General features: G+C 44.4%; 1 protein-coding gene across 1 annotated transcript; it reads right to left on the bottom strand.

Annotated features, from left to right (window-relative positions):
* Window positions 1-3,214: 3,214 nt before the first annotated feature.
* mlycd (malonyl-CoA decarboxylase) lies at window positions 3,215-14,821 on the bottom strand. Its single transcript, XM_080002729.1, has 5 exons — window positions 14,299-14,821; window positions 10,771-10,883; window positions 10,500-10,656; window positions 8,888-9,040; window positions 3,215-4,987 (listed from the first exon to the last, which is right to left on the bottom strand). Exons 1-5 carry the CDS (start codon window positions 14,809-14,811, stop codon window positions 4,442-4,444), a joined length of 1,482 nt encoding a protein of 493 aa, XP_079858855.1. The 5' UTR covers window positions 14,812-14,821; the 3' UTR covers window positions 3,215-4,441.
* Window positions 14,822-15,802: the final 981 nt, after the last annotated feature.

The following is a 15,802-nucleotide window of genomic DNA, read 5'->3' as shown; positions in this document are numbered from 1 at the left end:
CTGGAACATGCGCTGTGTGTGTGTGTGTATGCGTGTGTGTGTGTGTGTCTGTGTGTACGTGCGTGCATGAGTGCGTGCGTGTGCGTGTGTGTGTGTGTGTGATGATTTTTCACACACCGTGAAGCCCTTTGAAGATGGACCAAGGGATTGAGAGCAAGGTGGACACAAGGTTGGCTGCAGGAGGAGGAGGAGGAGGAGGAGGAGGTGGAGGATAGATAGATGGACAGGGAGCGAGGTGGGAGGGATGAAGGTGACGAGCAACACAATTTGGGGAAAATGGATTAGGACACCTGGATGAATTTTCTCTCCTCCACTTCCCTCTCTCTCTCTCTCTCTCTCTCCCACTCCCTCTCTCTCTCCCTCTCTCGGGGGCCATCTCAAGCCTGACACAAACACCGCCGTGTTGTCAGGCCGGCCCTTTGTCTGGGCAGGAAGAACAACTTCACCTCACATTCACCCCCACAACACACACCACAGGCAACAATTCACTTTTTTGTTCTCGCCGATGTAACTAACCATTTGCTAAACAATAACTTTAATCTCACGTGATGAAAATTACAACTTTGGATATACGGCGTGAAATTTCAGAAACACGTGTACTGGAGGGGTTGATCGTCACAAGAGTCAAGCTCCAAAAGGGGTTTACAAATTGATTCAAGCAAATGTCAGCGAAAGGCCTGAGGATGAAATGTCACACTCAAGGACTCCTCTCCTCACCCCAACAGGAATGAACTTGAAGCTGCATCGAGAGCGGCTCAGGGAAATGACGAACGGGCTCCGAGTCGCTTCCAATAAATGGCTCCACGTGTGCCTGCGGTGGCGAATCAAGTGGGCAGCAAGTGCATGAGCGAAAGCAGGCGCAGCAATTCTAGCAAGGAGGTACGATACCTCACGAACTGTTCAGAAATATTGCTGTCTTTACAATTTTGGCCTTGTTAAGACTACAAATCTTTTTGTGCTGTATATATTAAACTCTCTTCACCAGCCACTTGTTTATAGTACTTATCTGCATAAATCTCCCTGCCATTTTGACCTCAACAGGTTGCCGTACTGTACCGCTGAGTTCTGGAGCAAGTGCTAATGGACTGTTAGCCAAAAAGCACATCGAGAGGTGGCATGGGGAGGCGATTCTCAGGTGATATCTTAATTGCATTCCTGAGATATCGCTTAGTGCAGCTTGAGAACCCAAAGATTATGCAGCAATACAATTGGGAGTAAAATGTACCGTTTTATTTTCTTGGAAACCAGTTCCAAAACCCCAATAGTCCGAAATATGTTGGGTTGGAGATGGTAAAATTTAGGTAAAGCTTAGAGATGGTTAGACTTAGGGTTAGGGTCAGGGTTACATTTTTCTGACTATTGGGGTTTCGGAACAATGGCATGGCACCTGAAACCGGTGGAAGAGCCTTTTGAGCGGCAAGATGTTGAAGTAGATTGTGATGATGGGATTTTTCAACACAGGGCCAAGGTGCGAGAAAGGCTGCTATGGCAGCGGCGGCAGGTGAGAAAGCACAACTGAAACAGAGACACAAGGATCTAGTATTCTGCCTCCAGATAAGATCGGAAAAAAGCATCTGATCACTGGGCGACTGTGAAAATGTGTATATCTTCTATGTTATCTACTTTGACTGCTGTGATTTATCTTGCAGCCTTGAGAAACATTCCATCGCAATTTGCTGACATCAAATGAAAGATTGAATTTCCGAGCATGCTCTCCACAAAGGCACGGGTCAGGAGTTCAAAAGCGATAAAGGAGTTGATTGACCTGTACTGTATGATAAATAACACTTTGGTATGACTTTGACAGGTTTTACTTCTTTCCCTTTATTTTTAATCCCAAATGGTTAGGAATTTGTTGAATCATGGGGCTTTCCATTCAAAAAAAACCTTTCAGGTTCCAAGTGCACGCCACACTATGGTTGAAATATAGGCCATTGATTGTTCAAAGGGGCTTTTGTGCTTGAGTTGAAAAGTCCCTTTACACTCGGTCAAAGATTTTTCTTTCCTGCCCTCGGACATAATAAGAGGACGGCGTGGGTCTTTTATGTCTCGCAACGTATCGGAATAAATTGTGATACAGAATCGCAATTACTCTCACCGCTGCCGCTCCTCTGGTCATTCCACGCCGTTTGTAAGACCATTTCCTCTGGGCCACGGACAAAGACAGAAAGTTTCTTCCTCTGATTAAAGAATTGTAAAAACTAGTTTGTCTGAATTATTTCAGTCCAAGCATTGGGTCCCGGAACCGACCGTTTCTAATCAATTGTAATTACGTCTTTTTTCCCCACATGTTGGCTGGCTGATATTTGCTGTGGGACGTGGCGGGCCCACGTGTACTCCCACCTGATTGGCCACGAGCAAAGCGGTGTCTGAGTACACACTGTGCTGCTTCAGAATACATATTACATACTACCATGTGAGTGTGGAAACAAATGTCTGCTAATCTGCCTTTTTTTTATTGGATCTCTAGTTTTTACACTTCCGAACATCTGCCCTCCACCCATCATTTTAGATTAAACCATTCCTAAACCCCCCCCCCCAAAAAAAAAATATATATATGTTGTATAAATATATATGAAATATAGAAATGATATATAAAATATATGTATAAATGTGATTTTTAAAATACTGTATATTATTCATATATTTCATATATAGAAAAATATAATATTATATATTATAATATATATAAAAATATATACAATGTAGTAGTATATGAACTATATAAAACTGAAACAGATTGACACTGAATTGTATTAGTCTTTAATACATTTGACTTTGATTCAGGCAGGGGGGCATGACTGATGTTTCCATGGCAAGCACATTGTGCATGGGTGTTGTGAAGGAGCGACATGTCTGACATCTCCACAAATACTAGGGTGTGTCTTAAAAACTCTCCTTTAAAGACTTTCATTCATCCCCCCTTCACGTCATTGGCCCAGCCCTTCACTTTAACATCATTCCTCCCTCCATTCCTTTGTATTTTCTAGGGCACAATGCGGCACGAGGTAACATGTCTGTGTGTGTGCGTGTGAAGGGGGGGAAATGAAAAGAAAGTTTGGCTCCTTGAAGAGGTAAAAGGTAATTTCACAGTCAACTTGCTGTGATATTTTATTTCACAACAATGGTGTGTGGGCAGCCCTGAGTGGTGCTCCGCGCCGGGATGGGGCAGTTAAGAGTATCAGCCATGACTCTCCAGAGAGGAGGTGGTGGGGCACCAAAATGGAACCAGAGAGAGGCTCCAATAAGCACAGGCTGCTCTAAAGTATTAGCGCTCATGAATCACGGCGGAAAATAAAATGACACTTCTGTTTTGAGATATTGAATATGAAATATATTATTTTTGTTTTTCCCTAGTCGGCGCTTTCGCTGCGGTGTCGCATAAGAAGGTGTTATGTGATGTCTCCGCGTGTTGAGCTGAGTTTTGGGGGACAGAGGGAGGGCTGGGTGGATGCAGGGGGTAGGCAATGAAGCAACATGTGGACACAAACACCGGCAGCCACACTCCATCAATCAATCCAACATGCTCTTTATTCCCTGAGCCCCCCCACCTCTTGATATTTTTCCAGTAGGACAATCCAACCAAATGAAAGAATCAAATTATCATTTATTCAAGCAGCTGCACTCATTCTCTGCTCCTGCCTCCGTGTTACATGTGTGACAACACGCTAAGGCACTGAGAGATGCCTCGGATCATTAGCCACGCTCTCCCAAAGCGGTGAGCACTTAGAGGGTTTCCAACAACTCCAGCCAGAAAGCCAATGAGGTGGAGGAGTCCACAGCCTATGTGATACATACAGCACGCCTGGTCGCAGAATAAAGGAGGAGATGTTGCTTTTGTGCAGAAACAACAGCATATCACGTCACTGTTCCAAAATAAGAAGCGTATTTTTTCAGTCAGTGCTTTCAGAATAAGGTGCAATCAAAGCAATTATTTGAAATTATATGTAACTTAGAATTATACTCCCAATTATATGTAACTTAGAATATTTTTTATTTTTCATATTTTTCCAAACATTAAAGTTGAATAATTGCTCAATAAATGAAAAAGCACAATGTTTTTAAGTTATAATGTTATATTAGGTTAAATTTATGCAGAAATTTCATCTGCCACTGTATATCAACAGCATCCGCATGATCTGAAGGCGGCTTTACACTGAATCCGACAAACAACAAAGCAAATTTCCGTTCATTTCTATAGAGTTTGATTCCACACTTGAAAAGCTATGACGCTCTGCGTTGCCAGATATCTGCGTACGATCAACTCTCGCGACAAATTTCGCCCCATTGTACTACTGAAAGCCACCGATGCTAGGCGGCGTTGGAACAGCTGCAATTTACATACATACACTTCATATACTGTATAACTGACATTAGATGTGTACAGCAGTCTGTACATTAGTCTATGGTTTCGGACCATCCTGGGTTCCATGCCTTTGTCTCAGAGCTTGCTGTTTTTCTGGAACTGGGAGACCAGGCTGAGCACCTGGTCCGACGTTGCGATGACCTTGTCGTGCAGGTAGAGGCCGCTGTTCTTGGCCGTCTCACTCAGGAAGTAACGGTAGTTCACCATGATGCCGCAGGAGCTGGCCACGCCGCGCGGGCTGGTGTCGGCATGCCAGTTGAGCCGCCACAAGGTGGCGCCGTTCTGCAGGTGGAAGTTGGCCACCGGGTTGAGGGCGTAGCTCCGCCTCTTCTCACCGTAGAGGTACCAGGCGCAGAGACGCATCAGGACCGGCTCCAGGACCCGCGTCAGCCGCTCCGAGTGCACCCACTCATTGGTGCCGATCAGTTTGCGCAGGGCTTCCAGTGTGGGGCCCCCCGGGGCCGAGTCAGTGGCCTGCTCCACCTCCCGCCACTCCTGCTCCGACAGCAGCTCCGAGTTCCGGCCATCCTTCCGGTGCTGGCTGAGGAGGCCCTGCAGCCAGGCGGAGAAGCCTGGGATGGGGGACAGACTGGAGAACTGGGACACATGGGGGAACTCACTCTAGTCAGGAGAAAGTGGAGATGGGAGAAGAGGAAGAAAGACATTTGTTTTACATTACACCACTGATTTAACTTTTATATTTTCATCTTCATATCCACTCTGCTTATAATCCTGTGTGCATACAGTATTTAGAGAGATAGATAGTAATAATTATCTATGAAACTGTTGAGACAGAGGTTTAGAGTTTTATTTTTACGTTTATTGTATGTTGCCTATTTGTTCTGCTGTGAGCTGCTCTAACACCACAATTTCCCCCCAGGGATGAATAAAGTATGTCCTTCTTTCTATTCATCCATCTAAATGTGTTGAGCATTGAACTGCTCCATAATCTTAAATATCAGCAAGATTTAAAGAGAAATGACCACATCTCTCCTTTAGAGCAACACTATGTAACTTTTTTTACCTTAAAATAACAGCTTCAAAATCATTTTGATGGTACACTGACTTGAAATATGGAGAATGGCACCACTTTCATTCCCACCCAACCCCCTGAACGCCTGTTCTTGCACTATGTAACTTCTGTATTGCGTACGAAACCACGGGAAAAGGTGTTATTCTTTACAGCACTACATCAGTTCCTTGATATTTGGCTCCAGTAAATTAGCATTTTTTTTCCTGGAAAATTGTATTATAAAAAAAAAAACCCAATACATTTTAAACTTCTCGGTCAAAATGTCTGGTAATAATGCTCATACAAAATGTAGCCGCTCCACATTCTTGACGGGGCGGATGAGACGGGCCAGTGGTGCGCCGGCCCTCACTTTCATTGGGCCATGTGCGTGCGAGCTGATCTGCCAGGCCGAGCACATCTGCTACACCGGGAGCAGGGGGGCCGATCCCCGCGCCCTCCCTCCCCGCAGCTCTGGGGGAGCCGTGGACCGAGTGCTCGCTGAAGCGGCGGGGTCCGTGCAAGGTGCGCTGTAAATTGGAAAAGTTTGGCCGGTAAAATAAATTACGACCGTGCCGAGTTTTTTACGACAATGGTGTAGAAGTGCAATTGCACTCAGAAACTGTAGGGCTGCCAAATCCCAAACATCCAAAGTGACATAGTGCTGCTTTAATGTACTTGTGCACATACATTTTGGTCTCTGATGGGCCACCTAACACACAAACTCTGAAATAAGCAAACCAGTCAGTTTTTTTGTGAGCTGTCCTAAAATTAGATGTCTGAGAATGAATGTCCCAAGCTGGCTTTATATACAGATCATTGCGGTAATACATGTCACTTCAATAGAATTAGAACTACCTCCATCTGAGTAACTCCACCACGGTTTCTCTTTGTGTTTCTCTGCATTTATTTTATTTTATTTCCCGACGTTTCCGTAATTGTATGAAACAAAAAAGCCCCACACCCGCAGTATCCCTTGGTGCTCCAAGCTCCGCGTCGCTCCGGACACCGCGATGAAAGTTGTAACAAACTTCTAATTGAGGCCTTGTAGATCTAAGATGAGTGAAGATTCAGCGACTGGACTTGCTTATTTCTTGACTCAAATTTATTCAGAAACACATTTTGGTGGACTGATAAGGTGAAATCAGTGAAAGTTTACAGAGTAAATAAAATGAACCCCGGAAGCCATGCTCAAACGCCATCGGTTCACAGACCCTGGAACATGTGCTCAAACCCCATTGGCTCACAGAATTAGGGGCATCGGGAGGGTGGCTCCTCCCACTGAAACAGCCTGTTTTCAGACAGGATGGATTGGATGCATGTTGGCATGGCTTGAATGCATAATCTGAGTAATATTTTCAGCATGAACAAAACAAAAGCAAGTTTTGGGGACCACAGAGATCATATATTAACTTGGTGAAAAGGAGCATAATAGGTCCCCTTTAAAAACAATATATCAAGCACAAAAATGACAAGAGCTGCAGAAGAACTGATATTTTAAGATAAATCAAAACGCAAAGGTTGCAAATCACACCCACTAAGTGTAAATGAGAATTTCTTATTTGTGGCCAACTCGGGCAAATCGCCTTCGGTTTCACAGACGGTATCATAAGTCAGTTCTCCCACTAGGCACACTGGCCTTATTGATATTGATGCAGGTTCTTTCTCCTCCTCCTCCTCCTCCTCCTCCTCCTCCCAGCCCTAACATCTCTCCTCACCCTCCCTCCCTCACCCCCTTTCAATCCCATCTTCTTCTTTTCTAATTAGTTTTTCCCTGTACGTCTCCAGTAGCTCACCATCTTGTCATACCTTCGACATGAACGCTTTTCACAAGCATCGTGAAATCATCACCTTCAGCACCTTCTCCGCTAGCTGCAAATATTCCCTGCCAACGTCCCTACCTCCCCTGACGTCTAGACTTGATAACTGACAGAAGGAGTGAGCAGATGCGGATGGAAGTGAAAGTGTCAGACGAGTCCCAGGGGGATGGGGTGGCACGTTTGGATGCCTATCCATCTTACCCCCACACCCCGTCTCTCAATATTAATGCAATACTTCCTTCGCATTAGTAGTGTTCATTTCTACATCCAAACCTCCACATCAGTTTTTTTTACAACAAACTCGTGTGCCGTGTGAGCTCCCCACGTGCCGTGAAAAACGTTCAAATTCCACTTAAAAAAACCCCAAAAAACCTTTCAATTCCACAACTGCAAGGCTGCACTAATTCATCAGTTATGGCCAGAATCACAGCTCTGTGTTTGTCAGAACAAGCTCAAGTTTCACACTCAACTCGAAACCTATTAGTACTGCTGTAACCGATGAGGAAGGAAGGGAAGGGTGGCAGAACAACACCCTGGGGTCCAATCTACAAACACAAGCAGGACGTCCTCTCTTGGACATAAAACCACAGCCCTGTCCCCCCGTGGCCCCTGCCCCCGCCCCCCTGTGCTGGGCTGTCTTGCCAGTCGTCTTGATGTGGAGTTCAGTCCTGTCAGAGCAGGGACTGCTCGACCATAGATGTTCCTTCCCAAAGGGGCAGAGCATTTGAAAAACAGCTTGGTTTCAGACCCTCCAAAAGGGGACTCTCAAAGTCTACGCTGTGCTACAGAGGATAAATATAATCTAGAAAGAAAGCATTAATCACTGGGAGCCGTTTCAAATATTGATTTTCTAAGTTTTCAAGTTACCGCTGGTATAATAAAGCATTCTATCAGACAAACAAATGGCTCCGAAACAACAATTGAGGTAAAGGAATAACTGTTTATTAATAAAGATTATTAAACCTTGTATTGCCAACGCAACCGAATACCAATCATTCAAACACCTCTCACAATCAGGACAAGGTCTTGATGTCTGGATTGCTGAGGAGAAACTAGTGCAGTCTTCTCAAAATAAACTTGAAAAGACATTTCAGACACTTTTGATATTGCATTCAATGTTCCCATCATTTCACAACTGCTATCTAAATGCCTGATGGCTAAAAGACCATCAAAACTGGCTTCTTCTTCTAAATGGTAAATGGGGTGCATTTATAAAACGCTTTCCAGTGCATACCTCACATTTACCCATTCACTTGCACATCGACGCAGCCGTGCAACGCACACACCAACTCAACGAGAGCAGTTAGGGGGTTAAGTGTCTTGCTCAAGGACACTACGCACCACGCTACCAGGAGGGGCCAGGGATCAAACCGGCAATCTTACAATCACCAGATGACCCAAGCTACCTCCTGAGCGACTCCCCCCTTAACAATCTTTTCCACTACAATAACCCTCATTGGACGGACTCACTAGTAGGAATGTTAAAATGCAGCAGTCAAGTCAGATGGAATTAAAGGCTGAATTCACAGTCAACACCTCAACATCTCCATTAGGCATAACCAGGTTTACCTACCAACGTACTGTATGTATCAACCTACCTACCTACCTACCGATCTTTTTCAATAATAAAACTCACCACAAACCCACCCAAAAATTGTAAGAACATCCTCTCAAACAGAGACTTTTACCTACCTGCAGTTCTCTGACAACCCTTTTGATGAGATAGTTGCCAAGCTCAACCCCTTGGAGGCCAGCCTGCGTTGAGGAGATGGAATAGAAGATGGCTGCATTTATCTTGTTCACATCCTCCTTGGACTCAAGTGTGGTAAACTCGCGGACAATGCTCTGCAAGGAACAGGGGAAAAAAGATACATGGTGTTTGTGTCACTGAGACAGGGTCACATGCTGGGCCTAGGCTTCTTCCCTTCCTTAAGGACCTGTGTATTTAAAGCATTGTAAGGTTAGGTTGCAATGACTTGGCCACACTGGCTTTTTGTCTATCTTACCCAGATTCCCACAAGATGGTCAATTCTAATTTTATCGCTGAGATAGTGACAGGATGCATGCTGACTGTACTAGATCAATGAAAGGCTGTACAAAGCCTAGTACAAGCTGTACATGGCTGTATAAAACATAAAAAAAATAATAACAGTTGTTTGAAATGCAGCTACATTCTGAACATTTTTTGAAGCATAACCATGTGTCAATCTGCTATTTTTAGCTGCGGTTGCCAGGTACAAACTGCATTGCCTCGAGTCAGAACATATGATACAAGATCACTTTATTAACCCCCGGGGGAAATGCAGGAAAAACATAAACAACAAATCTGAGCTGACTGAGTTGGCAATCCTGAAGCACCAATGCGTTGAGTTTCATAGGCAGCACATCAGAGCACATTCAAATACTTCAGTCATACTCATGCTTCGTCTTGAGGAGATAAAACACGTTCCCTGTAGAAGCTTGCCTCCTGCAATAGCTGTCACCTGTCATAGTTTGCAGATAATCGTTTTATTCTTGTTGTGTGACTTTTTAAATCCTAATCTTTTGGTTCTTTTGGTGGATGAAGCGCCCCTTTTTTTCCCCCCAAAACCATTTCTTCATCGCTTGGTCCTGCCTCACTTGCGCCACCTATCTCATTCATCTTTGTTTGCATATAAACGTTTGTTTTTGCATTAAAGTGATGTCTAGGATGTAATGGCTTACCAACAATGTCAAGCAAGTTAAGAGTTGTGTGCAGTGAGGCAAACGCTAAAGATCAAATGTATTCTCTATAGGTAAAAACTGTATAGTGTGGTGCAAATTCACCTTTACTACTTTAATAAATGAACCAATCTCAGTGAGAATACAAGTAAGAATAACGTTACTGAGCTCAAGAGGAGGCGTCTGACACACCCAGGAGCATGCCAGAGGAATTCTAACATTTTTGTCTACAGTGGTCTCTTGCAGGATTCAGCAAGGCATCCAAGACGTCCTTTCTGGAGTCAAGCTAACTTATCTGGGGACAGTGAATAATTGGTAAAATGGTCGAGCAGGGGTAAAAGGAAAACAATTGCAGACATTTGCCTTCAAGCTGAATATTATCGTACAGTCGTAATCAGTAATTTTCCACCATAATAGACAAATATCTAATATCCTTTGGCACATGATTTCACCAGTGTATTGTTTATAGCGCCCACCCTCGTTGGCCGATGTCCAACAAGCAACAGGCCTCATGCTGCGGGCATTAGTGGAGGCATCAATTTTCCAATAGAAAGTGGTAACAATGGTAAAAGCGACAGCTGACAAGTTGCCAGGTTAGTCAAACCTGTATGTTATTAGAGATGTCTTCGGTAAGGGCTACATGCAGTACAACGAGGGGCTCCCCAGGCATGGCCGAATGAGTGAAGGCGTAGCATCGACGGTACGGCCCCACCCGCCGCTTGATGTCCGTCCAGTTCCTGACAGGATGCACGGCTTCATACCTGAAAACATACAAAGGTCAGTCACGCTGCGTCTTGGCAACACAAGAAGTATCAGTAGAATCGGTAGTTAGGAAAGAGACAAAGAAACTGAACAAGCTGTGTGCACGTTATTACTGGCTGATCTTCTGGAGGATCTCACAGGGCGACTGCCAGGTGATCCTCTGTAGTTGGAGCAGACCCACAGAGAACCACTCGGACAGCAAGCTCTTCAAGGTGCCATTTAGATCCTGAGAACGAGAAGGAGAGAGGTTACTTTTCCATTTAGTTGGCAATAGACATTTTGGCACATCACATCCCTTTGTGAGGAAATAGTTGAAATGTCTAATGAGAAAGACAAAATCCAAATGTCAATTTCTGAGAATGTTTTAAATCACATTGAAATCAGATCACGTTTTAAATCAAATCACAATAAATAAATGAACTGAGATCATTTTAGGTCCAAACCTGATCTGTCTGATTTTAGAGATCTTGTGATTATGAAGCAAGACAAACCATTCTAGAATCCAGTCAAATTATTCAATGTAAATAATATATAATGTGGGAATAACCGTTGGCTTGATCTTAACAGTGTTTATCGAGTCGGTCCACAGATGGTGCGTAGTGTGTGGACTGTACTATCCCCCCAGGTGGCTGTTTTCCAAATTAATGTTTTTATTATTGCTTATGAGTAGTGATGCACATTTGTGCTTTCCATGGGAAGTATTGGAGGCACTACAACAAACATCTTGGCATTTCAGAGCAGAACCGTCCACCTGCAAAGGTCAAACTAAATTTAAAGCAAATCTCTTTCGGTGTCTCTGTAAACACAGACAGCCGAAGGTAGGTAGAATATTGACTCTCCCATCAGTTGACTTTATATAGGGATGCCTCAATACTTTCATGTCAATCATAATATGTCTATATATATATATTATATATATGTGTGTGTGTGTGTGTGTGTGTGTGTGTGTTCCCAAATGTGAGTGTTTGCTAAGTCAGCATTGCAAACTTTGGTAAATAGCAGGTTTATCAAAAAATAAACCACATAAATTACATCTTGAAAAAGCACACTGCAATACTGCACGTGTTTTATTGTGTATGAGTTATGTGTTATGTGTTGTGTGTAAAGATTCTTCTCAAACTTAACAAGTTCCCAGAACTGAAAGGAACAGCATCTCGAACAGCGGGGAAACCAAGTCAGACCTTTCTGAAGAATCCCAACACACGAAAAAATCCCCAACACTGCCTTTGAGTTGGTAAAAACTGAAAAACCCAGGGACCTGAAATCCTTATTCTATTTACCCTCCAGGTGATGAAGTCCTTTGAAACAGCAGGATTTGGTGCTCCAGGCCTTGGTTAAAAAAATAAAATAAAAAGACAGAGAAAACAGGTGAAGGGGATAAAACGGGAAAAGCGAAGGGCCATTTGTTTATTTTGAGCGGGGCTGAGTTGTGCTGCTGTGGTCCTACACATCAAGGTCACTCTGGATGTGTCACATTGTAATGACAAAAGAGATACACGTGGAGACTGCAGTACCTTTGTGAGAAACTGTCGGCCCATCCAAGACCAAATACACAGACTATTCCATTCCCTGCAAGACCTCTCACCGCAGTCATCTACAGGTAAGGTTCTCATTAACGGTGACATCCGTGTGCACCAATACTTTTCACTGTCTGACGGCCAGTCTATCTGAGAGGGAGCACAGCATTACAGTTGAATCTCGGAAAAAACAACTGAAATAGTCTCTAAACTGTAAAAGTGCATAACTGTACTGTGTTTTCATACGGTTCAACAAGAATAAAATCCCTGGAGGGCGAAGGAGTCAGAAATCAATATCCTACCTGACAAAGACTAATCACCACTGAATTCAACATGACAGTCTTGCAGGTGCCACAGTAATTGTGGCCTTGAGGATTCCAATACCTTTCATTGTTAAATTAATTTCACAAAGTGTATTTCTCTCTTTTCTAGACATCGCTGCTGATTACCTGCATTGGTTATTTTTGGAATGTTTTTTTTTTCTCTCTCGGTGCACACACATTTCAACACAACACAGCAAGTGAAAGCTTCATGATAACCACCCGCTTTTTCCCCAATTCCATTTCAGTCTGTTGGAGCAATGTTAATAACTAAATAGAGCTTGTCCAACAAAGATACAACAAAAGAGGTGGCCTCCCCAAAAGGCAATTTTGAACACGGTATGTACAATAAGAGGCCTCAGGGGGTCAGGTGTTATTGAAATGAAACACATGTTAACCACTTCTCATCGAGGAAAAGATAGGTGTAGAACAAATGAGGTATGACTCCCACAATGATGGGACGATTTTGTAAATCCCTTATATCTCTGAACAGTTCTTACATTTCATTTTGCTTTGAAATGCATTACAGAGTGTGAAATGCAAGTCTACCTAAAATAATAAGTGTTCCCTTTACGTGTATGCCTGCTTTGTCCATCAAAAGATAATTTTGTGTAAGCTGATAAGAAAAGTGTCATGAAACACAATTAAAACGTTGTCAAACTGAACATTTGACATTCCGTAACTTAAAATTAAGCTGGATACTGTGAAAAACACCCCACTAGACAGACGCCGTTCTCCGCTTTGGCAATGTGGTTGATTACAGAGCATTTGGAATTGCCAGCCCCTAATATAGTGGAGATACACTGTATATATCCTGCCATCTCAGGAAGGCCAACACAAATTGTATCTACAAACCACTTTTAAACTAAGCTTGATGCTGGTCAGCGTAAAAATCATCCAGCCTAAATTTAAGCCTAAATTTAAGAAGCACCTGAAGACCCAGCTCTTCAGTGAGTACCTCCTGTCCTAATCTACAATTACTTAGCACCACCTTGCAGTATTTATTGTTACACCAATGTTGTTGTTACACTAATCCCTGTCGCAATGTAGCTGAATGTTATTCTCCCTTGTAAGTCGCTTTGGATAAAAGCGTCTGCTAAATGACTAAATGTAAATGTAAATCTAAATTATAAGACGGTATCATAATCATATTTCTCATGGAGGGCGCCATGCAGTATTTGATTTAAATACTGCTTTACGTTTCTTGTTTTTATACTTTTTGTTTTTGTTTTTTTACATATATATACATACAGTTTGTTTTGTACACACAGAGTCACCAAGTCAGTCACAAATTACTGGTATGTCTCAACATACTTAGCCCTTAACGCCTGATTATGATGGCTTTTAATAAAGACCTGAATCACAGGTAAAGGTGACACAATAACTTATTATTATCATTATTATTATAATAATGATAATAACAACAACAACAACAACAACAATAATATCTTAAAATGATGTAACATTCCTTTTAGCTTAGGTATAACACTCTGGAAACACCCTGGCCTAGATCCACTAGCTTTCTAACAGGGAACCTGAGGCAAAGGTCACATACGCTCAAGCCATGCCAAGACAGGGCTCCCGTTCCCTTTTGGCATTAAGGTCCTTAAAAACCTACAAGTGGGTTTTTTTTTAGCTTAAATGCTTTCGTGTAGTGTGTCGTGAAGGGCTTTAGCGTGATGTTGTTGCAAAGCCACGAGTGTAATCACTCCAGGGGTGTATACGGCGTAGTTCTATTTATAGGCGTAGTCGTACTGTTTGGCTTCTACGCGCTTCCGTAGAAACGGGTAAACACGCGTATTACCCTGATGTGCGGGTTCTCGCTGGACTTGGAGGAGCGGCTCGTCTGGAGGAGGTCCGCCCGCACATCCACCAAGAACTTCACTCCACCCTCAGCCCTACTAATATGGTTCAGCAGCTGTTTGTAGCGGGGGGTCAGGCAGTATCTCAGCCTGTCCTCCGCCTGCAACACGGTGGCCGGGTCGCGTGCCTGGGCGTCCAGCAGCTTCAGAGCCAGCTCCGAAACGCCCCCGTGATCCACCCCGAAGTCCCGCGACAGCTTCCCCAGGAAGCCGAGCCTCTGCTCCGGGTCCAGCTCGGCGTAGAAGCGCATGAACTCCTCGCTGTGGGAGTCCGGGGGCGGCGGGGTTTTGTCCCTGGTCTCGTACGCGGGTAGAGGATCGACGACCCTCCGCAGCAGCTCCTCCATGCCCGTTGAATAGCACCGACGCGGCGCGGCGGGTCTCGGCAGCGCGGCTCGGCTCCGCCAGCACTTTGTACTGGTCCGTAAAACCCAGAGTAGGCGCTGGGAGATCATCGCAGGTGGATCCTTGAACTCACCACCACTGAGAGCATTCACTTCCGGGTCTCTTAAAGGGATAGTACCGCTGGAGACGGTGGATGGATGGAAGGATGTGTGGATGGAAGGGTGGATGGGTGGATGGATGGATGGAAGGGTGGATGGATGGCTGAAAGAATGTATGGATGGAAGGGTGGATGGATGGCTGAAAGGATGGATGGATGGATGGATGAAAGGATGGATGGATGGCTGAAAGAATGTATGGATGGAAGGGTGGATGGATGGGAGGATGGATGGCTGAAAGGATGTATGGATGGAAGGATGGATGGATGTGTGGATGGAAGGGTGGATGGATGGGAGGATGGATGGCTGAAAGGATGTATGGATGGATGGATGGAAGGATGTGTGGATGGAAAGGTGGATGGATGGGAGGATGGGTGGATGGATGGCTGAAAGGATGTATGGATGGAAGGATGGATGGAAGGATGTGTGGATGGATGGGAGGATGGATGGCTGAAAGGATGTATGGATGGAAGGATGGATGGATGGAAGGATGTGTGGATGGAAGGGTGGATGGATGGAAGGATGGGTGGATGGATGGCTGAAAGGATGTGTGGGTGGAAGGGTGGATGGATGGGAGGATGGGTGGATGGATGACTGAAAGGATGTATGGATGGAAGGATGGATGGAAGGGTGGATGGATGGGAGGATGGAAGGGTGGATGGATGGATGGAATGGTGGATGGATGGCTGAAAGAATGTATGGATGGAAGGGTGGATGGATGGGAGGATGGGTGGATGGAAGGGTGGATGGATGGCTGAAAGAATGTATGGATGGAAGGGTGGATGGATGGGAGGATGGGTGGATGGATGCTGAAAGGATGTATGGATGGAAGTATGGATGGATGGATGGATGGAAGGATGTGTGGATGGAAGGGTGGATGGATGGGAGGATGGATGGCTGAATGGATGTATGGATGGGAGGATGGGTGGATGGATGGATGGATGGA

This window comes from Zeus faber, assembly GCF_960531495.2.
Source record: "Zeus faber genome assembly, chromosome: 6".
In the NCBI taxonomy this organism is placed as follows: domain Eukaryota; kingdom Metazoa; phylum Chordata; class Actinopteri; order Zeiformes; family Zeidae; genus Zeus; species Zeus faber.
Note: the sequence above shows the minus strand (reverse complement) of the source record. Positions and strands in the feature narration are given on the sequence as shown.